Source organism: Camelus dromedarius, chromosome 3 (assembly GCF_036321535.1).
Source record: "Camelus dromedarius isolate mCamDro1 chromosome 3, mCamDro1.pat, whole genome shotgun sequence".
Lineage (NCBI taxonomy): Eukaryota > Metazoa > Chordata > Mammalia > Artiodactyla > Camelidae > Camelus > Camelus dromedarius.
The window spans coordinates 43,938,720-43,965,218 of record NC_087438.1 but is presented as its reverse complement, the minus strand read 5'-3'; the positions used below and the strand labels follow the sequence as shown (position 1 = coordinate 43,965,218).

General features: G+C 33.6%; 1 protein-coding gene across 11 annotated transcripts in view; it reads right to left on the bottom strand.

Moving 5' to 3' along the window:
• The window catches only part of ERBIN (erbb2 interacting protein), a 99,478-nt gene that overhangs the window by 43,828 nt on the left and 29,151 nt on the right, over positions 1-26,499 (bottom strand). For all 11 annotated transcript variants that reach the window (XM_064481064.1, XM_031446110.2, XM_010974935.3 and 8 more), the window contains exons 2-7: positions 22,537-22,584; positions 18,453-18,650; positions 15,938-16,055; positions 6,126-6,204; positions 4,360-4,449; positions 2,173-2,229 (exon numbers count right to left, since the gene is read on the bottom strand). In XM_064481064.1, the coding sequence (XP_064337134.1) occupies positions 2,173-2,229; positions 4,360-4,449; positions 6,126-6,204; positions 15,938-16,055; positions 18,453-18,641 (533 nt within the window). In that variant the 5' untranslated portion in view covers positions 18,642-18,650; positions 22,537-22,584. The remainder of the gene's footprint in view (positions 1-2,172; positions 2,230-4,359; positions 4,450-6,125; positions 6,205-15,937; positions 16,056-18,452; positions 18,651-22,536; positions 22,585-26,499) is intronic.

Sequence of the window (26,499 nt, the reverse complement as noted above, 5' to 3'; positions counted from 1 at the left end):
GAAAGTTAAGATTTAAAACTGATTTCAGAAAATGTGAATGACACAGATATGTAACAAAAAAGAAATATATTGTAAAACCCTAAAAGCATCTCCATCTCAACTCGCTGCAGCTAACACTGGCAACTTTGGTCCTACTCATACACCATAAAAATCTACCTAAGACACAAAATTTTACCTTTTTTATTTTCATTTCACTTTCACGTCTTTTCATTTAAGATCCAGCTCCCTACTTCAAGGAGAAAGTAAAAACAATATCCCTCACATTTTCTCCTGTTTACCCCTAAAATTCCTCTGTACTTAATTCATTTTTACCTTTTCTTCTCCTGTTTCAGAGGAAAAATATGTATTCTTGGTGTTCTTAGTATTTTCCCCTTCAGGATTAAGACGGTATTGAATTTTATTTAACTACATATTTAAAACAGCTTTCCCACTGTTCTAATCTCTGATCATAAAAAGGTCCACTCACATAAACTGAATGCATATGACTTTCCTAACATTTAAAACTATGGCTTCTTTCTCGTTTGTCAGGCTCAAATATTTTAATCATAAGTCTTAAAATGAAACCAGGAAAGGACTTAAGTGTAAATATACTGACAGAGCCCAATCTGAAGTTAAATAAGTAGTTAAAATATAAGAAGCTAAGACAAGTGAATTACCCATAATATCAGGGACATCACATTAATTGTAGGTTTAGCTATTTCAGTAAACAATTTACATTTTAGTTATTCAAAACCCTTAGCAGCCAAATTCTGAGCTAAGAATCAAACCTTAAAAATCTTAACCTTTTTTGAATTTTAATACAGATAATTCCCGTTTTAATTTATACTCACAACCATCACTATAAATTCCAATCATCCCAGTCTTTGGGGAATCAAAACTAGATATGCTCTTTGCTCTCAGACTTACATTCATGGTGGGGAGAGAAGGAAGGATCAAGTACATGTGCATATGTGAATACATTATGGGTCAGGTAGGAAGAAAGCAAAGTGTATTTTAAAAATTAGACTAATGTGGTTAATGTCATAATGGATATAAGTAAGATGCCACAGTAGTTTAATAAACAGAACAACCAACTACTGGAGAACTGGAGATGCTTCAATAAAGAGGTGCAACAAACTCTTGACAAATAAATTATAACAGGAATCTGAAAAGTTTTTTATACAGGTAGTAAATATTTTAGACTCCGCCCAAAGTCTCTGCACAACTCCTTGACTCTTACCACTGGAGAGCAAAAGCAGCCACAGGCAATATGTAAAAGAATGAATGTGATTCTAATGAAACTTTATTTACAAAAAACAGGTAGTGGGCCATATTTTACCATTCTGTAATTTGCCACTGCCTAGTCTGTAAAACTGTAGCAATTAATTCAGGGTGTTTTAAGACGTTTCTTCAATAAATGGACACAGAGTGCAGTGCATTTCGAGTTTGTAGATCTGCTCTATCTTACTCGCTCTTGGACTGCCAGCTCTTCTTGACATTAGCTTACCAGTAGGGGGCCCTCCACCCCATTTTTAATTTACAACACACTATAAAACCAGGCAAGTTCTTAGAATTACGGTCATTAGACTTCACATGAAGACCTCAGGAATCTCTACGTAAGAGCTCTAGACCTTTATTTGAGACTCAGGTGAGCTTTATCTACTTATTATTTTGACTTTGTCATACAAGACTGAGTTCCAGAGAGCTATGAAATCTCTATTAAATACCAACAAATCTATATAGATTTTTGTACTGAACACCAGTAACTAAAATATATGCCCATGGATGTCAGTTTTTTAGAATAATTTGCACTCATATTTTAGATATTAAAATGCTACTATTCCTCTAAGGATTTAAGAATTTAAAATTCTGTATGTGTAAGCACAATTTGTCCTTTATGATTCGATTATCACATTCTGTTGATTCTTATTTTGTGGTTGGCTACATTCCTTTGATAACTATGTAAGTTTAAAAAGCTAAAGCTCTAATCTGTTCTAAGAAACAATGATCAGTACACATACATAAACTAAAAAAATGTGCAACATTATTATATATATGTATTTACATGCAATATAATGTATAAGTGCAAACTGTAATAACTGAACATAATAAAACTGAAAAAGAAAAAAATTTTTCAAGAAAAAGAATTTAAAATTCTTACCTAAATTTCAGAAGGAAAGCACTATTACTTACTTTGGCAACATTTTCAACTGGTTTTCTCTAAGTTCTAGTATCTGGAGTTTAGTTAATCTGCAAAACAAAGAAAATAAATCATCTATGACAAAGATGAAGAATTTAATTAACAAATTAATACCATACTCTAAAATTTTAAAGCAACCAATATTTATTGTGTAATTACAATGTGCAGAATACTGTATTAAAAATTACACAGGAATACAAAGAAACATAAAGGAAGACAAGAGTATTTCTGCTCCTCAGAATTGCCTGGAGGGGCAGGGGGTAGGGGGAAGAGGTAAACACTTCTAGACATATTCAAAGCACAATCCTAGTGCATTTCATGCCTTTTTGTGAAAATGCCTCCCCAAATTATGAGTCATTAGTACACTAGAGAACAGTATTTCAACTCAAGAGTTCAGCTCTGAGAGAGAAAAATAAAAGGACATGGAAAAGGAGAAATCCTCTGGCATTCCAGTGATACACATTCCAATAAAACTACAGGATAATTATGAGCAGATTAAGTGATCCAGAGGTGCTAACTAATGCTACAATGGCAATCACATTACAATATATAAATGTATGAAAGTCAACATTTTGGATACTTTAAACTTATACAATGATATGTGTCAAATATATTTTAATCAAAAAAAAAAGTGGTCTAAATGCCAGATACAGAAGAGAAATCTGAAAAGTACATGAAATATATACACATGTATACACATACATATAACATGAGTGCATGTACACATATATATATATATATGTATATAAATATACAAAGCATGATAATGTGACTCCCGTAGGACTGTCACTGGGCTGCTACAATGCCCAGAATTCTTTTTTCTTCATTGAAATATAATTGACTACAACATTATATTAGTTTCAGGTGTACAACATAATGATTCAATATTTGTATATGCGGTTGAATCTTGAACAACATGGGTTTGAATTGTGCATTTCCACTTTTACATGAATTTTTTTCAGTACTAAATATTACAGTACTATACGATCCATAGTTGGCTGAATCCACAGATTGGGAACCTCAGATACTGAGAACTGTGGGTACAGGGGACTGATTATAAGTTACGTGTGGAATTCCAATGGTGCAGAGGATCAGCATCCCAACCCCTTCATTGTTCCAGGGTCAACTGTGTTGTGAAATGATCACCACAATAAGTCTACTTAACATCTGTCACCACGTATAGTAACCAAAATATTTTTTTTCTTGAGATAAGAACTTTTAAGATCTACTCTCAGAAATTTTCAACTACAGTCACCATGCTGTACATTACATCCCCACGATTTATTTATTTTATTAAGTGGAAGTCTGTACCTTTGACCACATTTTTGTCCCTCATCCCCCTGCCCCCACCACCTCTGGCAACCACCAATCTGTTCTCTGTATCTGTAAGCTTGGAGTTTTTTCATGCTTTTTCAGACTTCACATATAAGTGACATCATGTGGTATTTGTCTTTAAGACAAAAAGATGACTATAATATTAGTACGTTCTTGGAAAGCACTTTCTCTAGTAATTAATTTAAATACAAAAATAATTTGATACCTATTGTTCATTTATTCAATCATCTTTTCATTAAAAAGGTTACTCAGTGACTATATATTTTTTATTTGTTTGTTTGTTTGTTTATTTTCTTAGTAGAGGTACTAGGGATTGAACCCAGGACCTTGTGCATGCTAAGCGTGCACTCTACCACTGACTTATACCCTCCTCCTTACTCAGTGACCGTAACAGTTCTCAGTAAGGTATTGGGGGTGTGTACGGGTTGGGGAGCAATGGGGTGAACCCCAGAAACACATTTTTCTTTCCTCCAGAACTTTAAGTAAAGGCAGATAAACCAATAATTAGATCATTTTCAAAAGTGATAAAGTCTAAGAATAAAGCATCCTATCTCAAATATACAGAAAGCATCCCCATTTAAACTCTATTTCTACATACTTTAAAAACCAATTCAAATTTTAAAACACTTTTTTCTTTTAAATTTTCACTGTTCACTGCTTACATGGGAAAATAAATTCGAAGTCAAAACAAGTTCTGAAAGAACTATAAAAACCACAATGCTTTGAAATAATTACAAAACAAGAGCCTATGAAACTGTAATTAATAATGTTACTAAAGGAATTTATAGTTTTGTAAATTTTACAGGAACTAACAAGAAAAGGTTTTAGAAGAAACTATAATTTACCTGCCAAAATTAGCTGGCAAGAACTCAAGGAAAGCATCATTCAGATACAACTGGGTTAGGTTCAACAGCTGAGAAAACCCGTCAGGAAGCCTACATAAAACATACCAGAATTTAAATTAAATTCATATGCAGAATTTTAGTTTCTTAATAAAAATCTGCCTAAGAAAACTGTCTAAGCAACACATGTTCTTAACAAGTAATAGTCATCTCTTTACTTTTATGAGTGATCTTCAAATTTAGATTTGCCTTTTGTACTAACTTACCTGTTTAAATGTTTACACCTTCACCTTTTTGTAAAAACAATGCTTGCCTCAATAAGATAAAATCTACACAAGAGAGTCAACTATGAAAGAGCCACAACACACAGAAGTGTATCTCGGACATAACTATAACATCAACAGGAACACTTAAAATTCTCCTGATCTGACATCAATCCAAAGGACTAGATAAGGAATTCTAAACTTGTACAGTATTGACTTTTGGGGCTGGATAATTCTTTGCTGCTAGGAGGCTGTCTTCTGTATTGTAGGATGTTTATCAGAAACCCTAGCCTCCAGATCACTAGAAGCCAACTGCACTGCCCACCACCACAGGTTGTGGAAACCAAAAACATCTCCAGAATTTATCAAATAATCGTTAAAGGCAAAATGGGGTTCCCACTAATTTAGATCATTTTCAATTTTAATATTCAGCCTCTGAATATTGTACAATTTTATAATAAGCAAATGAGAAGAAATAATATTAAAAGCTGAATAACATTTTAAGGTCATACATGAATCTACAAATAGCTTTATTTTAATTTCCTCTGGCTTACAAAACAAATTACAGATCTAGAACTTGATGCTAGACCAGTATTTTCAGATGAAGGTAAAACATTATCTTTCCATGTTTGTCTTGGATTTTAACAAGTATAAAAATGTCTTGAAGTAAGACACATCAGCCTTTGACTCCTATTCTTTCTCCCCTCCATATTCCCTCACAAGCGAAGTGGCTGTATGCTTGGAGAAACTCATTAAATACAGCATTATAGTAATGTGAAAGCTGGTTTCAACTTTCAACTTAGCTATACTAAGCTATGCCTCACACTGTTCATCGGCTGCTTCACCATTCCATCTTTGCAAAATTTAACAGCTGTGATGCCAGGAAAGTGTTGTTTATAGCCATTATCATCATAAAAGGATATATATGAACACTGGCATATGGTACGACCAATCGCATGGCTTTTCCCTTTTGCTGTTGTTTTTATTTTTGACCTTTCAGTTTCTTTAATTACTTTCAAAAGTCTGAGTGTGCAACACATCAGATTTGCAGGTGAAGACTCACTTATATTGTGCAAGTAACACTGAGCTAGGAGACCTGGATTCTAGTCTCATTTCTGACATTAACCATCTGTGAGACCTGAAGAAAAACACTTTCATTATCTGTTTGGATGTCAAATTTATCTTTGTAAAACATAGGGTTAGAAAGATTAATTAAAAAGCTCCATTTTAACAAAGCTAAACTTTTGTTAGACCTTATGGGAATTGAAATAATCCAGGCTATGCTGTTTAAGGCCTGAGAGGGAATGTGTTTCTATGCTTTCATTTAAACACCTTGAAACAGATAAAAATATTTCAAGCATTAAAAAAAAAAACCAAACCACTAAAATTCTGTACAGATTTAAGACTGATACTAATTGTTCATTAAAATGTAGAAAGTAATATTCTACTATTTCATAGTTGCTTTATTCACGAAAGTAGCTTACAATTCAACAGAGAAGAACTTACTTGGAAATAGGATTTACACTGGCCTCCACAATTGTCAAAACTTTACAATTTTTTATATTTTCTGGGAACTCCTGTATTCCTAGAAAATGAACAAACAGTGATCAAATGACAAAGGACACAATCATAACAATACTAATAATTAACATACACCTTTAGATTTGAAATTTACTAACTAAATAGAATCCTGATAAACTGACAACACCAACATCAACCAAACAGAACCACCTCCACAATAAATTTCTCTTTTTTCTTTTGGCACTTTATGATTACCAATTATCTTTTTTCTTTATTAATTTTTTTGGGGGAATTTATTTCTCTCTCTCTATTTTATACACACACACACACACACAAACACACACACACACATATGGAGGTACTGGGGATTGAACCCAGGACCTTGTGCATCTAAGCACACACTACCACTGAGCTATACCCTCCTCTCTCTGCCAATTATCTTAATTAGTTTTACCTTCCTTTCCTTCTCTTAGCTGTTCTGAAAAATCAGTGCCTTCTCTATGTGGTGTTAAGGACACAAAACACAGAACATTTAGCATTCTTTTTGTTTTCCTTAAGTAAAAAGCAGCATTACTTTTTAAATGCTGGGCTCCAGATTGAGCTGGCCTCTGATACATATAATACAGCTGAAAGCAAAGCTTAAGATAGAAGAGGCAGAAAATACGCATCAGATATGCTAGTGGATATGCCTAAGGCAGTTATACACCAAAACTTTTGTAAAGTACAACACAAATGTGACAAGTTAAATTACGGTAGTTTCCAAGTACTTACTCTTATTTCCTCGACTTACCTCAGCAAAAATACAGTTAACTATAGATTGTGAACTAGCAAAAATCCATAGACCAACTTTTAAGTACTACTGTTATAATCTAGATTAAAGGAATGCTAATTAATAACTTTAAAAAAAGATTCCAAAAGTTCTGTGTTAACACATATTCCTCCACTAACACAATATGCTTATCCAACAGGGTTGACAGTAGGGGAATCACTGAAAGGTCTTTCATCTTCATCACTGGATGATTTTAAGTAAGCAAGTTTGCCACAGTGCCAAGTATAGAATTTCAGATGATGAAAAAATGAATGACAGAAAATCATCAACTGGAAAATATTACAGTAATAACTGATCAGCCCAATGGATGTTAATTAGTGGGTAAAACAAAGATGAGAAATAATATATTAATATAGTCTCAAAGTTTCTCCCCAAAGGATAGTTACTAAATTCTAAGAGGGAAAAAGTGAAGACATTTCACAGGCACCACTTAAACTGTTTCAAATCTAGTATCAGCAGTTAACAGCACCATCATGGGCAACTAATGTGAGATGCACTGAGAAGGGGTGCAACATCAACTGTCAAATTCCTGCCCAAAATACACAATCTGAATTTAATCATAAGTAAACATCAAACTATTCCAAATAAAGGGAAATCCTGTAAAATTGGCCAGTAATCAAAACTGTCTAGGTCAAAAAAGACAAAGGAAAACAAAAGAACTACCCAGGTTAAAAGGAGACCTACGAGACCTAACTCTGATGAGTATCTAAATCTACTACACACAACACACACATCCACGTAAACTGGAAAAACCCGATTAAAAGTGGAGGACTGTATTGATGTCAATATCATTTTGTTCTATAATATTGCAAATACTACTACTGGGGGAAACTAGGTGTTAAGTACACCACACCACTCCATAATGTTTCTTAAAACTGCACGTGAACCTACAATTATCTCAAAAAATAAAAAAACAAAACAAAACAAAACTAGGCTCAATGATTCCTTAAGGAACATTTTTATCAATGTTGTTATTAAAATTCAATTTCCCTAACAGTTTCCAGATAATTCGTTTTTTCAATTTTAGTTTAAGGAACTTTTGCTGGAATGTATGGAGTTCATGTAAATCTTCAAATCAGAAAATATAAACACTGATGGATATCTAATGATAATAAGGAATTAATGTCAGCTTTTATTTTTAAGTGTTATAATAGTAGAGTGGTTTCATCCCGAAGTACTTATATATGAAAGAAGTTGTCTGATTTGCTTTAAAATGACCAGAGGTGGCGAAGTAGGAAGTAAGATGAAACTACAACATACTGATAAATGTTGACTTTGGCTGGTAGGCATATCAGGTTTAATATGTTATTTTTTCTATTTAGATAACAGGATTAACCAAAAAAATGATTTTAAAACAGTTGTGGTACTTAAAGGGAAAAAATGAACAAAATGCTGGGGAGGAAAAGATTAAATCTAAGAAATAAATGGAAATTTTACAAATGATAAACATAATATCCAAGTGAAAAATCCATGACAGGATTAAAAGACTAGACACTGTAGGAGAAAATTTCATCAAGACAGAAGACAGAAACTAGCAATTCTGAAACACAGAGGGGAAAAAATGAAAAAATATGAAAAAACCTAGTGATACATGGGACAATGTTTAGCAGATTCACATATATTTACCTATCTTTAGAAGTTTGCTTACCAGGCACCACTAAGAATACATGCTCTTTGAGGGGAGAAGCTTTGCCTCCCTGTTCGCTACGGGAATAAGACATAACACATAGTTCTGTGTCACCAGATACTTTCAAATTCTTTTCCCCGATGGCAATACCAATTTTCATATTACAGCACTTATTTACATTCTTGTAGACATTTGATTATGTCTTTACTTTTTGCCAATATAAAGGGTTGAACCTCATCAGAAGTAGAAATATTAATTAAAACTAGATATTTTCCTGACATTTTCTAGAGATGCTGGATATACTTTCATGTCTTTACTTACCTACTTTTTAAATTGAAGTCCAGTTGATTTACAATATTATGTTAGCTTCAAATGTACAGCATAGTGATTGAGCATTTTTACAGATTATACCCTATTACGTTATTACACAATAATGGCTATAATTTCCTATGTTATACAACATATCCCTAAAGCTTATCTATTTTATACATAATACCTTGTATCTCTTAATCCCATATCCCCACCTTGCCCCCTCCCCATCTCTCTCCCTGCTTGTAACCACTAGTTTTCTATTCTGTTTCTGTTTTGCTATGTACATTTGTTTTATTTTTCAGATTCCATATATAAGTGGTATCATACAGTGAGTCTTTTTCTGACAGTTCACCATGCATAATACTCTCTAGGTCTGTCCATGTTGCTGCAAATGGCAAAATTTCATTCTTTTTTACGGATAAGCAATATTCCACTTTATGTATGTATGTGTGTGTGCACGCTCACGCGCCATGTCTTCTTTATCCATTCATCTGCTGATGGATACTTGGGTTGCTTCTCACTGATAGTTTTTATAACTTCTTCGAATTTCATGTTCACTCTACACTTTTACTGGATTACCTTTTAATTACTGGTTGTAAGCACTTTAGAGAAATACTACTATATCAAATTTTTTTTCACAGTCTGTCATGTATTTCTATTCTGTATTTTGTCATGTAGAAATTTCATTCCTTTACTGCTGTGCTTTATATATTTGCATAAGAAATATTTTCTATCCTGAAATCATAAAAATATTTTCCTATATTTTCTAATAACTTTAACTTCTTGCTTTCTTATTACCTAACCTATCTGCAATTTATTTTAGTATATACAGGTAAGTTCTGTTTTTACTATTTTCCATATAAGAACACTGCAGCAACACTAATGAAATATTTGTTTTCCTTATTCCACTGATTTGAACAGGCATCTCTATCATATTCCAAATTCTCACATGGTAATGTTTCTGGACAGTCTTTTCCATTACACTCTTCTACTGATCTATTCCACAGTTTTATGTTCTTCCTCTGTTTAGATCATACTGCAGGTTTTCTGCTAAGTCCACTTCTACGTATGTGTGATGGACTGATTACATTTATGATCTCAGTCCCTAATGCACCAGCTCCTCCCCTCAAAATGTGAAGTGTAATTTCCCTAATCCTGATTCTGTTCTGTTCTGGCCACTGAAACATTAGCACAGTTGATGAAATCAAAGGTTTAAAAAAGCTCCCTCATTTCTACTAGCTCTCAGGTTCCTCTTGCCGTCCCATGAGAACATGCTTGGGATGCCCAGGTGAGCCTGATGGAGGATGAAATCCACAGCAGAGCTGCTCCTGTCATTCCAGCAAAGGATTCCCAACATTTCCATTTAAACAGTTTTTATCTAGTTTTGTTATTAAAGTTTTATTACCCTTATAAACTAAGTTGAGTACTTTCCCCCTTCCTCATCTCTAGAACAGTTCTTATAAATTAAGAGATTTTCCCATTCCATGAGGTTTCACCAAAGTTGTCCCTAAAACTAGGTGAGCAATTTTTCTATTAATTCGTTTCAGTATTTTCAGTTTTCTACTTCTTCTTGAGTTGGTTTTGGAAATTTTTCATTTCATCTAAGTTTTAAACTTTAGTGGCTTTATAGGATTCATTTTCTTTTGAGTGAAAAATCATTTTTAAATAAAATTAACGTAATAGGGATGTGAGATGTTGCTTTTGAAGGGAATGAGGGACAGGAATTTTCTTAACAGTAAAATTAAAACTTGACAACCCTATTACAAGTCCCAAAAATGGAACTACTAAAAAGCATTCCTTTTACCTGGACATGAAACATTTCAAATGTACATTTTAGGGCACTTATTCAATGAATTACTTAATAGTATCTATTTGCTTCTTATATTACTGGTAATAGGTCTTATTTAGGCTGACTCAAGTCTCTGTTCTAAACACATGTAACTGTTTAGTACACTGTACTTTTGTACAACAATGGTTAAATTTGACTTACCCGCCAATAATAACATATCTATTTTTTACACTAATTTTTCTTCCTTCTTTTCTTCCATTTATGTACATACAAAATATTTAATGTTACTGAATCTTACAAATTTAGGAGTTAATTTCCTATCAACTAACAAATTATTTGTCTCAAGCGATAATTCTACTAAGGATACATTAAAATAACCCTCCTAATACACTAAAATAGCACCCTTTTGCTAAACTGGCTACATATATTTTTAGGAGGGTGACTGCCAGGCCTAAGGGATATATATCTGATGGCAGCAGAGACCCCCAGGGCAGATGTGGAGACAAAGAGGAATAGAGTAAAAAAATGAAAAGGTTTGGAGTACTATGAAAAAGGTGCCATGAACACTTTTTGAAAATTACTATATTTAATTTCAAATGGTATGTATTTCATTTCTCTTGAGTAAACACCATAGAATAGAATTACTGAGTTTGTCATATGCCTACTGATGTGGTGAATAACACTGATTCATTTTCAAATATCAAACCAGCCTTGAATGCCCAGAATGGGTCAGTCCCACTTGGTTGTGCTGAATAATTCTTACCACATCTACAAAAAAAAAATCCACACTTACAGGGAGGGTGGGGGAAGGGCATTCTATACTGTTCTCATTTGAGCCACATTTCATTTTAAAAGTTAATAAAAGCCAATAAAATGAGCTATATAGCTAAAGTCTATAATGTATCTTGAAATAGTATACATAAATTCTATCATTCCAAGAGCTATAATAATTTTAGTACATGATAAAGTCTATCTAAGGAGAAAAAGACCAAACACTATAGTATGTTCTACTGACCTAAAATTTTATATAAAGGAAGAATAACTTTAAGAATTCTATGTTGACTTCTACAATTTTAATATTTAATGGAAAACTAATGCTTGCATCATCTTCCATAAATACAAACATATACTTCATTATTTTTCAAATTTTAAAGTACTTTATTCCATAGCATGTGGTTTATAAAAAGTAACCAATAAGTATCTGTGAAATTAGTAATTCTAAATCATCTTCACTTTCAGATAAGTAGTAGTAATTTTGTCCTAAGGAAGTAGTTCTGAAATACTCATTGGTTTTCCGCTTTTACAAGTTGCCAGCAATGTTTTTACTATGAGTTCAGTTCTTACCATACATATGTTCCAGGTACCTCCGACTCCCTCCCCTCTCCTTAACTCCAGGTAAGAATTTTCAAATGCCCTTTAGGTATTGTTCAGATACCTTAAATAAAATATATCCCAAACTAAAATTACCTAGTCTCTGTATTATTTAGCAAATATGTACCAACTAATACACATACAGTGCCAGACACTATGCTATGGACTGTAGGTACTGAGACATAGTTCCTTTTCTTGAGAGCTAAAATGTAGCAAGGAAAACAAGCATTTTCCTTCTAATGGTTTCCTTCCTTCCTCAGCAGTGTTCCTTCTTAGTATCTTCTGAACCTTTCTCCTTCCTCCAGATCTCTTTAGGCCTCTTTTCTTTCATACTCACACCCTTGATGATTGTATCTAATCTCAGGCTTTATATACCATCTATATGCTGGCAACTCCCAAATATGTATAGCTAGCACACTTTCCTCTTGATTGAACTCCAAACTCCTATTAACATTTGGATATCTTATCTTAAATGTAACATGTCCTAAAATAAGCCCCTGATTTTTTCCATTAAAAATTACAACTCCCATAGATGCCTCCATCTCAGCTGGCACCAGCTCTATCCTTCCACATGCATGATAGACCAATACCACTGAGATCTCCTTGACTGTTATCTCACATCCCACATCAAAACCAGCACAAAATCATGCTAACTCAATCCTCAGGTGTTTCTAGAGTCTGTCTACATCTGGTAACTTCCACCACTATCACCAGAGGCGACAGAAAGAGCACCTAAAGAGGTTACTTTTCACCCTTGTACCATAGTGCTCCTGCATAGAGTAAATCTTTAAAATCCAAGTCCAGCTCATGCTCTAAATGGAAGTAAATGCCAAAGTACATGCATGTCATCTTCAATTTCTTTCATTAGTGTCTTATAGTTTTTGGAGTACAGGTCCTTTGCCTCCATGGGTAGGTTTATCGCTAGGTATTTCATTCTTTTTGGTGTGATGGTAAATGGGATTGTTTCCTTAATTTCTTTTTCTGTTATTTCGTTGTTACTGTTTAGAAATGCAATGGATTTCTGTATATTAGTTTTGTATCCTGCAACTTTACCAAATTCACTGATGAGCTCTAGTAGTTTTCTGGTCACTTCTTTAGGGTTTTCTATGAATAGTATCATGTCATCCATGAACAGTGACAGTTTTACTTCCACTTTTCCGATTTGGATTCCCTTTATTTCTTTTTCTTCTCTAATTGCTAAGGTCAGGACTTTCAAAATTACATTGAATAAAAGTGGTGAGAGTGGGCATCCTTGTCTTGTTCCTGATCTTACAGGGAATGCTTTCAGCTTTTCACCATTGAGTATGGTGTTAGCTGTGGGTCTGACATATATAGCTTTTATTATGTTGAGGTATATTCCCTCTATGCCCACTTTCTGGAGAGTTTTTATCATAAATTTATGTTGAATTTTCTCAAAAGCTTTTTCTGCATCTATTGAGATAATCATTAATTAATTAATGTGGTGTATCATATTGATTGATTTGCAGATATTGAAAAATCCTTGCATCCCCAGGATAAATCCCACTTGGGGAAGAAAACTGAATTTGAAAACACACATGCACTTCAATGTTCATAGCAGCACTATTAGCCAAGACATGGAAACAACCTAAATGTCCATCAACAGATTACTAGGTAAAGAAGATGTGTTTACACACACACACACACACACACACACACACACACACACACACACACACACACACTGGAATACTACTGAGTCATAAAAAAGAATAAAATAATGGCATTTGCAGCAACATGGATGGACCTGGAGATTGTCATTCTAAATGAAGTCAGAAAGAGAAAGAAAAATGTAATATGATATTGCTTTTACATGGAATCTAAACAACAGGATACAAATGAACTTATCTACAAAACAGAAACAGACTCACATAACAGAGAACAAACAAACTTATGATTACCAGGAGGTAAAGGAGGTGGGAAGGGATAAATTGGGAATTAAAAATTTGCACTTCTTGGGGAGTGATGGAAATGCTAGCTATCTTGATTGTGGTGGCAGTTTCACTGGTGCATACATCTATCAAAATTCCACAAATTGTACATCTGAAATATGTGTAGTTTACTGTATAGGAATCACAATAAAAGGTGTTAAAAAATAGTAATAAAGGCTAGTAATAAACAGTACAGAATATAACACTGAGTTCCAGTGTTAACAGGAACTGCATACTCAAATGATGATACTGGCTAGAGGTTAAGAGCTGTATGATATGGACCAGGTATAATACAACGAGTGGTAGTGTTTATCCTAAGTCTTTTGGTCATATACAAATTATCTACAACTCCTCAAAAACACTCATAAGCTGACAGAATTGTATAAAGTAGATACAAGCAACAAGGAATTGCTGAAACTAGGACAAAAAATGGGGGGGACACTACAGTCCAACAGGCTGTCATAGCTTAAACACATTATTCTTTAAGAAATTGCATTAAAGTCTAAGATATTAATTTAATGATACTGCAGGGCCATAATTATACCATTCTCAATTCTAAGTAATAAATCTGGGGTTAGTGCATTTTCAGGAGGATATATTGAGCCAAGTAATAGTTTCATACCATGAAAACCAGTGGCATGGTTTACTAACCTTTCCCAGATGCATACAATTTTATCAATAATACCCAGATTCTTTCAGGTTTCTTTCCTTACACCTTAACATCTCTCATTTAAAAAGGACAAAAAGTAGAAAAGATACTCCTTTGGGGTAGAACATTGCACTTGATGATTTCTATTGTCACAACTACTCTAATGTTCTGTAACACTACTTAACTGTCAGCATACAAAGATCTACAATGGTAATGAATCAAGTCCATTTGCTCTGGAATTTATCAAGCAGAAATCATCAGAAGAAAACTCACACAAATTAAAAACCAACTGACCTGAACTCTACAAAAACAACAATATCATAAAAATGGGCAAAGTATTCCTGGTTTTTAGAGATCAAAGAGACACAACTAAATGCTTACAGGAATGCTATAGGTGATTTTTAACTTGAAGGTGGGGACAGCGTGGGCAAATAGTTAAAAAGGACACTACTGGGCAACGGAAAACGCGATGTCAAATTTCTTGAGAGTGATAATGACACTGGTTATATATAAGGATTTCCTTATTATTGGGAAATGCTTATTCCAATCTTATTCCAATATAATATGTTCATTCTAAAATTTAAGTTTCTACTTCTCTCTCCCTCCAAGGTAAGCACTTAACATTTTCGGAATATATCTACCACACTTCCTTCAATGTTGATCAAACTAAACAAAACTAAATCAAGATTATATGCCCCAGGGGAACAGTGACCATATCCTTTTACTTCTCATCATTAACTGTAATCCAAGCTCCTAAAAATGTATCTGGCACAGAGTGATCTCTCAATAAATATTTGTTGATGTTCAATTCATTTACATTGCACAACCTTTTTTTTAACCTTTAATACTACACTGTAAATATTTTATGTCACTATTGAGGGAGCTACACTACAGTCCACTCTTATGGATGTATCAAATTATGTAATGAACAAGGGTCATTACAGTTGTTACCAGTTTCTCATCATTATGAACAGGGGAATGACCATATATAAATACAGAAATTTAAAGATATATATACCTATGTACATGTATGTATCCACAGCATTTTAATTAAGTGGTCATTTTAAATTGTTTATACTTACTCTACCTTGCTTTAAGCTCTCATTGATCATTTATAGATATAAATATATATGAAATCTAATAGGATAATACATTAATTACAATCTGACTTTCTAGTTTCATCTTATTATTTGCTAAAACACAGCAGAAATTTTAGTAATATAATATAACATGTTCCTAAGTACAAAAAGTTAAGGGCAAAAAAATCTTACCATTCTTGCTGACATCCAGTTCCCTGAGATTAATGAGATTTGCAATAGATGCTGGTAACGCTGTTAAATCATTATCAGGCAAACTCAGCTTGTGTAGAGACTGACAGTTAAAAAGTTGCTATTAAAAAAAGGTGAAAAAGGATTTTGATTATTCCTTAAGATTCCTTAAATATTTCATTTATTAATCTTTTTGCAAATAAGCATTATAAATGTCATTAAAACTGAATGAGTTATACCTACACAAATACCAGAAAAGATCTCACTGTTTTTTGCTTTTATGGCTCTGAAGACATTGGACTACTCAGAATGATTTATATCCTCACACTTCTGCCCTGGGCAAAATGCATTTAGTGAAAATAAGTATATGGTATATTTTCTGTTGAGGTCATAAAAAATTAGTCGCTGTTGAATATGGTGAACTATGGAATTTATATTTCAAGCATCCTTATTCCAAAATGAAAGTTTATATAAATTAAGTTCAAATATGTACATTTAAAATGACTCAAAATATAAAATTCTGATTTGGGAGGACAAAATAAATAAGGGAACAAATACACTGGTATGCTAAAATCACAATAACAAAATGTGACCTAAACGTACTTAAACAAAAGCAGTAAGTAAACGGGCCAATTCTAAGTTTCATACCAAAAAAAACCTGTATGGAACACAGAGGCTGTTCAGGCACTGAAAACACTCTGTATGATAGCATAATGATGAATACATGTCATTACACATTTGTCCAAACCCACAGACTATACAACACCAAGAGTGAACAGTAATATAAACTATAGCCTTTGGGTGATTATGATTTTTCAACAAAGGTTTATCAATTTTAACCACTCTGGTGAGTTAACCACTCTGGTACTACTCTGGTGGGGGATATTCATAATGGTAGAGGTTATGCATGTGGGGCACAGGGTAGGTATTTGGGAAATCACTATACCTTTCTCTTAATTTTTCTGTGAACCCAAAACTAATCTAAAAAAAGTGAAGTCTTTAGGAAAAAAACTTTTGTTAGCATAGTACTGAATAAACCCTATTTAAGAAGAGCATTCTTCCAGAAATGGAAAATTCTTAGGCATGATAAGTGATTCAGTTAACTGCACTATCATAGTAAGCCTCTCTCTTCTCAACACAGTCCCCAGACTGAGACCTTGCTGGTGGTGATTAAAGAAAGAGATGAATTTTAGTCTTTCATGTTCTCTGGGAGAACTAGCTAAAGAAGATAAATTACCTGATGAAGAACATCACGCAAGGAAACAGTCAATTACAAAGCACTCTACCACAATCTAGGAAAATAATTCATAAACATGCAACCCACAACCTTTAATATTTTATCCTGGGCACACACAGATTTCTTTATAAGATAATCTTGGATGGCACTGTCTTTCAAAATGTTTTTACTGCTGGCCACTGAAGAAAAGCCTTTTTCAAAATACTGCCAGCCAGTTTGTATATATACACAAACACAAATTTAAAATATTGTTATCACTGATACATGTTACACTCTCTATTTTCTACTCTATTATAGTTAGGGTTGCCAGGTAAAACAGGATGACTGATTAAATTTGGATTTCAGATAAACAATATTTTTTAATAAAATGATGTCATATATTGCATGAGATACACTTACACTAAAAAAATTATTTTTTATCCAAAAATTGCAATTTACTTGGGGAGCTTATAATATTATTTTCTAAATCTGCCAGTTCAAATCATAGTTCATTTTTTGGAAATCCCACACATATTAAATTGACTTTTATGAGCTACTAAGGAGTCTCCTCCACCCACAGCTTGAAAAACACTGCTGTCTGGGTGGTAAAACTCTCTGAACAAATTAGAACTATTGCAGTTTCTTCCCTCTAAAATAAGAAATCGAGTAGAGGATGAAGAGGGATTAGAATTTAAGAAAAAAAAAAGTAGCCACTAAAAATTTTTAGCAAAGATGGTGTCATTGTGAGAAGATGCTTCATGGCAACAAACCAACTTTCTCCTGCTAGTTGTTACGTTTCAGAAATGTTAAATCCTCCAAAATCTTTCCAAACAAACTGAAATGGGGCAAACACAATACTACCTTTAAAAGGCTGTTTAACAACAAAATTATGATGTGATAACTAAAAGGAAAATTTATCCTCAATTACAATAATGCACCAATCAATGGTTCATGAAAATTAGAAAGCGAAAACACTAATTTCAATTCTTTGTCTAGTAAAACTGACTGGCTGCAGAAATTGTGTAGTCTTATCTACCCTAGTGGCTATAACAAAACTGGAATTAAATATAACATTTTAAATTATATGCACAAATATTCAAGTAATTAATTTGAAGAAATAAAGGTTAAAAATGCTATTAACAAATTTTTGAATTGTGCTGCATACTCTAAGATGAAATTAAACCACAAAAACGGAAACAATGCACACAAATGTATCTGCAGCATTAGGGCAATGTTAGGAATATCATCTTTCTAGGCATAAAAATAACCAAAGTCAATTCTTGCAGGAAAGTATTAACATACCTTTGGAAGCTCTTCAATCTGATTAGCATCCAAATAGAGCTCCTCCAAAGTTTTTTCAAAAGTAAAAATCTCTTTGGGAACCTGTTCCAAACTGCAATGAGAATAATCAAGAGTAGTGACAGTCTCCTCTTCTCCACGTAGACAACGACATGGTACCAACCGCACAAACAAACTTCGTTTTGTAGTCATTTTTAGACACTGCAATATTCAAATAAAAATAAACTTAGTAAAAACATATGTATTATAACAATGTTTCAAAATGAATCATTCCAATTCAGTTCTCAGTTTACCACAGATAAATATCTTCTCCCCTACACACTCAAATGGAATGCATTTATCATTGCTTTGCTATCAAATTTTATATACAATGAATTTCAAATAAAACTCAAGCATTTTAGGACTTTACAAAATGATTTGTAAAGTAACCATTTATATGTTTTTGTAAGAACAATGCCTTATGAGTCTGCTCACCCTCAACAAGAAAAACTCTAATACAACAAAGATATTTAACTTCTGACTAAGCTGTTTCTTAATTAAGAACTTGACTATATGCAGTTCTGAGTAGAAAGCGGGAGTGCAAAGATATTTTCAGGTCTTCTAACCAGCCATTAACTTTCCTATAACTCTCCCATGTCAAAATTACAATCTATGCCAAACATACTTTGTTTCAATTAATACCGGTGTTTTAATTTTTCTAAAGAGTTTATAGGTCTTGTATTTGTTTAAGGTTATACATTAGAGAAGAAATTTGCTTCAATAAAATGCAGAGTTCATTTTCAATCTAATTGAAGGAAAGGTTCAATTCTGAATTAGTGAAAATTCTCAAGGCTAATTTTATTAAGAACACAATGTACGTACATAGGTTAATTCCAACTAGGCTAATGTATCAGCAAGTCTATTTCAATAAATAAGAATGACTGCTAATTAATGTTATCAATTCCTGTAAAAAAATAAATAAATAATAGATTCTTGAGCTCAGCAGAAGACTCTACTAGAATATTAGATTACTTCTAACCAGACCCAAGATCAGGTTGAAGTTAGTGAGGCAAATGCCTCAGGCACAAAATTCAAGAAGGCACCAAAAACACTGAGTAATCAAATTAAATATTTTAATGCAATAACTTTCTTAAGAAAATCAAAATCACTGAAAAGTATTCCATTAATGAACAAAATGGCTAATTTTAAAATAAAGATAGAATCAGTATTACCTTTCTTTTGCCTCAGGCTCCAATGTGGCTATACAAGGCACTGCTTCTAACTCTTCTAGTTCAAATTATAGGATGTTCTTAAAATGTCTGACAATACGATAAATACTTCCCTTGCAACTGAAAAAAAAATCTGACTATTCTTACTCAATTACCATAAGCGTTAAATTCTTTATATAAACTGTATGCTTATTCTCATTTCATCCTCATGTGTCTTTCTAAGGCATGTACTATTATTATCCCTATTTTTCTACAAAGAAACTGATTCTGTGCTCTAAGTGAACTATACTGCTTCTCAATATATAATGATATACTTGAACTGAGGTTCACGAAATAATTCAAATATCAATAGGTCTTAATTTGGGGCGTATTTATATTTATTTTATTTATTTATTTAAATGGCAGTACTGCGGATTGAACACAGGACTTCATGCACGCTAGGCAAACACTCTGTAACACTGAGCTATACCCTCCCCCATCAATAGGACTTTACTACATACTTCTCCTCTAGGGTTTACAAAAACAAACTTCTGATGGGATTCAAGCCCAAAACATGGCACCTTGACATATCGAATATTTTCAAGTGAAGGAGTCTGAGAAAACAGCAGAAGCAGGAAGGTCACTCTGACCTCCCATGCCCTTCTCCCCTGAAACAGGTCATAAAATCCTCATGTGAAATGTGCCCTCCCTGTACCAGGAGGAATCTCTGAAGATGAAGGGACAAGAATCCTAACAAACAGGCCTTACTAAATTTCCCGCAGTTTACTACAATTATTTCATACACTTTGATCCATCATATAGTACACAACTGTCCACTCTTCACCAAACATTGCATAAAAATACTCAGGTTTAACTGTTTCTTTGGTACTTCACTTACTTACAAAGGCTTCCTGTGTCACCTAAAACTTGTATTAAATAAATGTATATACTTTTCTCCTGTTTATCTGTCTTTGTCCATTTAATTTTCAGACCCAGTCAAGAACCCTAGCAAGGTGAAGGGAAAATTTTTCCTTCCTTACACTACGATGTCAAAGATCAAATGTTTCTACCTAAAATTTTTCTGTCATGGCTATGTAATGCACAGCATATGGACTATAGTTAATAACACTGTTTGGCATATTTGAAAGTTGCTAAGAGAGTAGATCTTGAAGTTCTTACCACAAGAAAAAGAATTTTTGTTACTATGTATGGTGACAGATGTTAACTAGACATACTGTGAGGATCATTTTGCAATATATACAAATATTGAAACTTTATGTTGTATACCTGAAACTAATATAATGTAATATATCAATTATACCTCAATAAAAACAAGAAATTATTTTGTCAATAAAGTTTACTGAACATGCTTTATCTATTTTTATATGAAGCTGTGTTTTATTGATAAGAATAAGAAGTTTTAATGATCTAGTAAGAATTTAATCACTCAACGGGAATTTAGTTTATGACATAATAAAAAAAGATTCTGGAGGAGAGTATAGATCAGTGGTAGAGTGCATGCCTAGCATGCATGAGGTCCTCGGTTCAATCCCCAGTACCTCTATCAATACACAAACACGCAAACAATTAAACCTAATTTCCTCCCCCCACAACTAAGCAAAAAAAAAAAAAAAAAAAAAACATAAAAAATTAAAATAAAATAATTTTTTAAAGATTCCAAAAATGAATACACAATTTCTTGTTCAAGAGACTCTTTTACTTCAACTGATAATGAGTTAGGGGGTACTAAAGAAAAATGGGAAAGAACTCTATCTGCTCTGTCCAATATGGTAGCCACTAGATACAGTGGCATTTTAACCTTAAAATTCAAGTTAAACAAAATTTTAAATCTGGTTTCTCAGTCACACTAACCACATTTTCAATGGTCAAGAGCCACAGGTGGCTAGTGGCTACCATACTGAATAAGAAAAGATACAGAACATTTCTTTCACTGCAGAAAGCTCTAAGAAACAGCACTAGTACAATGTTTCAAACTATTATTCTGGTTCATATTATAACTACTGTCTGCTTATTTTTTATATGATAGTATCCAATAATTTGGAAGATATGACCTAAAAACATCCATTTCCCAGAAATTACAATGAATTTGGGAGTATAATTCCTAGCTGAGAATAAAGGACACGAAATGTTATTACCACTTATATGTGATTTAAGAGTATATTTATTTTAGTATGTTTAAATCATCTGTGCATGACACTTGAGGAGGAAGGCAATTTACAGGGCAGAGTAACTGTTATCGAAGGTAAAACGACCTCCAAGATTTTCCTGCAGTGTTAGTCATAAATACATCAAGTTGCAGACAGATGGTCAGAAACTGTCAAATTTCTCAGAAGAGAATGAATTCAGAGAAAGATTATTAGATGCTTAGCTCTAGGAAGCTGCAAAGAGCTTACATTTCAAATGAAAACAGCAAAACAAAACAAAAAATCAAAAAACAAAGAAATTTCCTATGGGCAAAGGTATGAAAAGAGCAACTTAGACCTCTGATTAAATTCTGTGGGCCTTGAGCCAATATAAAAATGAACCCCCATTTAGCAGACTAAAAACTACTGACTGATGAGAAATGAGGGCAGAGGAGGGAAGTTCCATATGAAAGAGAAACAAATGAATAACAAGACCCAAAGAGACCCTCCTTTACACAATACTACAAAGAAGGAAATCAAAGGGGGAGACACTGGCCTGATCTGAACAGGAAGTGATCAACCATAGGGACTACTTGTTAGAATTTCAGTGTTGTGATAAGTAAGAGCCACTTTATAAACCAGGCTAAAAACAGTAGACATAAAAACATTCTGATCAAATGGAGGAAGAGGAGCCAATCAAGAATAAAAGCACAATAAGCCGAACACTTTCTAACAAAAGAAATTAAAACTACTTACCACTAAGTTGAATTTATCTCCCTGATGTTTCTTAATTGAGCCAACATTCTATGGAAACAAACAAAAAAACACCAAATTAACAATAAAAACAGATCTTTAAGGGGGGGAGGGCACAGCTCAGTGGTAGAGTGCGAGCTTAGCATGTACAAGGTCCTGGGTTCAATCTTCAGTATCTCTGTTAAAAAAATAAACCATATCCCCACCCTCAAAAGAACAAATTCCTTTTAAAAAAAAAAAAACAAACAGATTTTTATGACTTTAAGAAACACCTCTTCTTATTTACCTCAAAATGTAAATTAAAATTTTCAATAATTCAGCAGCATAAACTGATGCACACAAATTTGCTAACTTTAAAATATGTGGCTACTTTCTTAATCAGTCACTCGATTTACTGTTCAGAATAAACTGGTAAATATTGAGAGCCCTCATCTGTATCCTACAACAAATACCTCTCTATCCACCATTAAAATCCCATTTATTTGCATTTACTGAGAAATAATAAAGTTTTCCTAAGCGAATAAATCCTACTCATCAATTTTATTTAAATTTAGTTGGTTTTAACGGTTCTATGTGGTTTATCAGATTCTGTTCCCCCTTTCTAGAATTCTTCTTTATTCAGGGTGTTAATGGACCCAACTAAATACCCACTTTGGAGCTTTCCAAAAAGGGTGGACAGGTGATGGACAACACAGTTAATATCAATGACATATACTTAGAAGTCTGCTTTGGGGGTGGGATGGGGTTGGTTCTGGGAAAACATTTGCTTTCCTTATCCAGGGACAGATGTGAACACTGTATGTCTACTGTTGCGACAACCATCCTATGACCATGAGTCAACAAGCGTGAGGATTAAAAACCAACCAATAAGGCTGACAGTGTAGAAAGACCGAACAACACACTGGGGGTCTCTAATAGCACTGCTGAGTAGCTGAACCAATGCTAACTACAAAAGTATCAGAACTTCTTGGTATATAAGAAAACGAAATCTCCTATTTGCTTAAACCATTGCTAGGTTTTCTGGACCAGAACAAAACAAAAGAAACTTTGGGTACAATGGTGTAACTAGCTAAAAGAAATTCACTTAGGGTTTTTTTCAAAACTACTGTAGATGACTGTAGCTTCTCCCTCAAGATTCTGGTTTAGGAGTTTAGTTAGAAAACTCAAGACTATTTATCATAAATAAAATGCTTACGTGATTCTTTTTTCTAACAGTTTCAGCCATAATCAATGCATAGTCAATATTTCACCTATACTCAAATCACCATCTTTTCTCTTTCACCATTCTCTACTATTTTTTGATATACTCCCGGTTGGGGAATTATTATAATTGAAAAGTGAAATTACTGCAAGAGTTGTTTAAAATGTAGTATGTTACACTTCCTTAATGATTCTGAAGAGATCACAAGTTATACTTGGCTAGATTTAAGAGAAATCTTATGTCAGAACAATCTTAAAATCAGCTCAGAAGTTAAAACGCACAACAAAGGCTCCTTGGGCATGCCCATAGTTGTTAGATGGCATTTAGTAGTCATGTGAGTTCATTTTAGTTTACTCATGGCTCTCACAGTATTTGCTACTCTGTATTTGGTATATTTGTGCTTAGTTCTGAGGCACTTTATGAATGTTATTAACCCATTACTGTTAAGTACATGAATAGGAAACAATGAAAATAGTTGTATGCAAAAGAATAGGAATAAAAGAAACCTATGTAATGAAAAAAAAATGCTGTATAGGAGCATCTGATCCTGAAAGACAAAAATAACGGAATGTATAAAATGCGCAATGCCTACAACATATATAGCAAGAAATGAAGGAAGGAGGCCTGTGTAAATAGCTAAATTTCATACTTCTAAGATCAATATCACTGTCTGACCCCTACTAGCCTAATTACTAATTCAGGAGAAAGCTGAGAGTTTCTTCAATCAAACTTTCATATCAAACCATGGTTAGCCTACACATGTCTAAACAATTCTTACTGTGGAACAAAGTAGTAGAGTGAAGCACACTGAAGTTATAAGGAGTTTCTACACTTGCAAAAATTTCCACTTTTATATTTTTACATAATAGCTTATAATTTTTACATAATAGATCCTTATAATTTTGCAAAATGCATACATCCATACAAACAATAGCAATCAAGATACACAGTCCTTCTAACACCTCAGAAAGTTCCCATGTGCTACTTTCCCGTCAACACCCTGACCAAGGCAACCTGTCCTGAGTAAGAGTGCTGACACTTGTGTACAAGGGTTATGAGAATGCAGGCTTCGGTTCCCATGGGTAAATACAGGGGCGTGAAACTGCTAGATGCTAGTCTATAGGTGTGTTTAATTTTATTTAAAAGCAAGATAAACAAGTAGTTTTACAAAGTAGTTTTATCATGTAACACTCCCAGAGTTCTAATCACATCCTCACCAACACCTGATGTTCTCAATATTTCTTAATTTTGACATAGGTAGTAGATGCACATTAGTGTCTTAGTATTTATTTTTATTTAAAAATAGTTGATTTACAATGTTGTGTTAGTTTCTAGTGTATAGCATAGTGATTCAGTTATATATATATTATATATATAATATATATATTTCTTCTCATATTCTTTTTCACTATAGGCTATTATAAGGTACTGAATACAGTTCCCTGTGCTATACAGCAGGACCTTGTTGTTTATCTTATATATAGTAGTTAGCATCTGCAAATCCCAAACTCCTAATTCATCCCTTCCCACCCCTTTTCCCCTCTGGTAACCATAAGTTTGTTTTCTATGTCTTAGTCTGCCTCTGTTTTGTAAATAAGTTCATTTGTCTCATTTTTTTAGATTCCACATGTAAGTGATACTATACGGTATTTTTCTTTCTCTATCTGATTTACTTCACTCAGTATGACAATCTCCAGCTCCATCCATGTTACTGCAAAATGGCATTATTTTAATCTTTTTTATGTCTGAGTAGTATTCCACTGTATATAAGCACCACAACTTCTTTATCTAATCATCTGCCAATGGGCATTAAGGTTGCTTCTGTGTCTTGGCTGCTGTAAATAGTGCTGCCATGATCACTGTCATCCTGCTTTTGTTTTGCACTTCTCTAGTTACAAAATGGCACAGCAGAGCCTCATCTGTACTTGGATCTCATTTAAGTGATAAGATACTGGTCTTATGTCTGACAGACACTCTAGTGGGATGAGACTTTTGGAGAAAAGAGTGATCAAATTTTGTATTATGAGAGGAAAGCAAATTACTGTGCAAGAGGATAGACTGTATTAGAAAATAATTTTTCATGAACATCTCGCATTTCTGCATGGTCTGGGTCCTCTGAGAAACGACATTTACAGCCAATTTGTTTAAATAAAAAGATATTCCAGATACTAACACTAAGCAACACTGAGACAGTTACATATACTCTCTCCAGGGAAGTGCTGTTTAAATTCCAGAGTAAAGATAAGGTTTCTGTCTCTCACTCTCCCGAGGAAACAGAAGACAGGTCATCAGTGGTCCTATGTGAGATCAGAGTTTCCTAATTTGGGGTTCCTCTTCTGTAATGCACACCACTACTTGTGTAGGTACCTTCTGACCCTCACTTTGAAGACTGAGGCTCAGGTAACTGACACAAGATACTGCCCCGGTTGCTGCTTTTGTACTGAGTAACAAATTGTCTCTGATCTGGAGATCTTGTGTCTTCTGACAGGTTAACATGTTAGCTTGTAAGTGGGGTAAAATCTCAGCACCTTTACTGTTTCTGATTTAACCACCGTAAATTAAGAAACATGGCCACAACGTTTTCTTATACCATCTAAAATCAAGAGATCGAGTCTATTTTCCCACTCCTTGAACTTGGGCTTACCTTTGTGACTTGCTTATACCAACTCAATGTGGCAAGTTTGATGGCAAGTAACAGCGCCTATGACTCAAGAAAACTTACAACTTCTGCCTTGCCTTTCTTTGAATGCAGCCCTGAGGACATG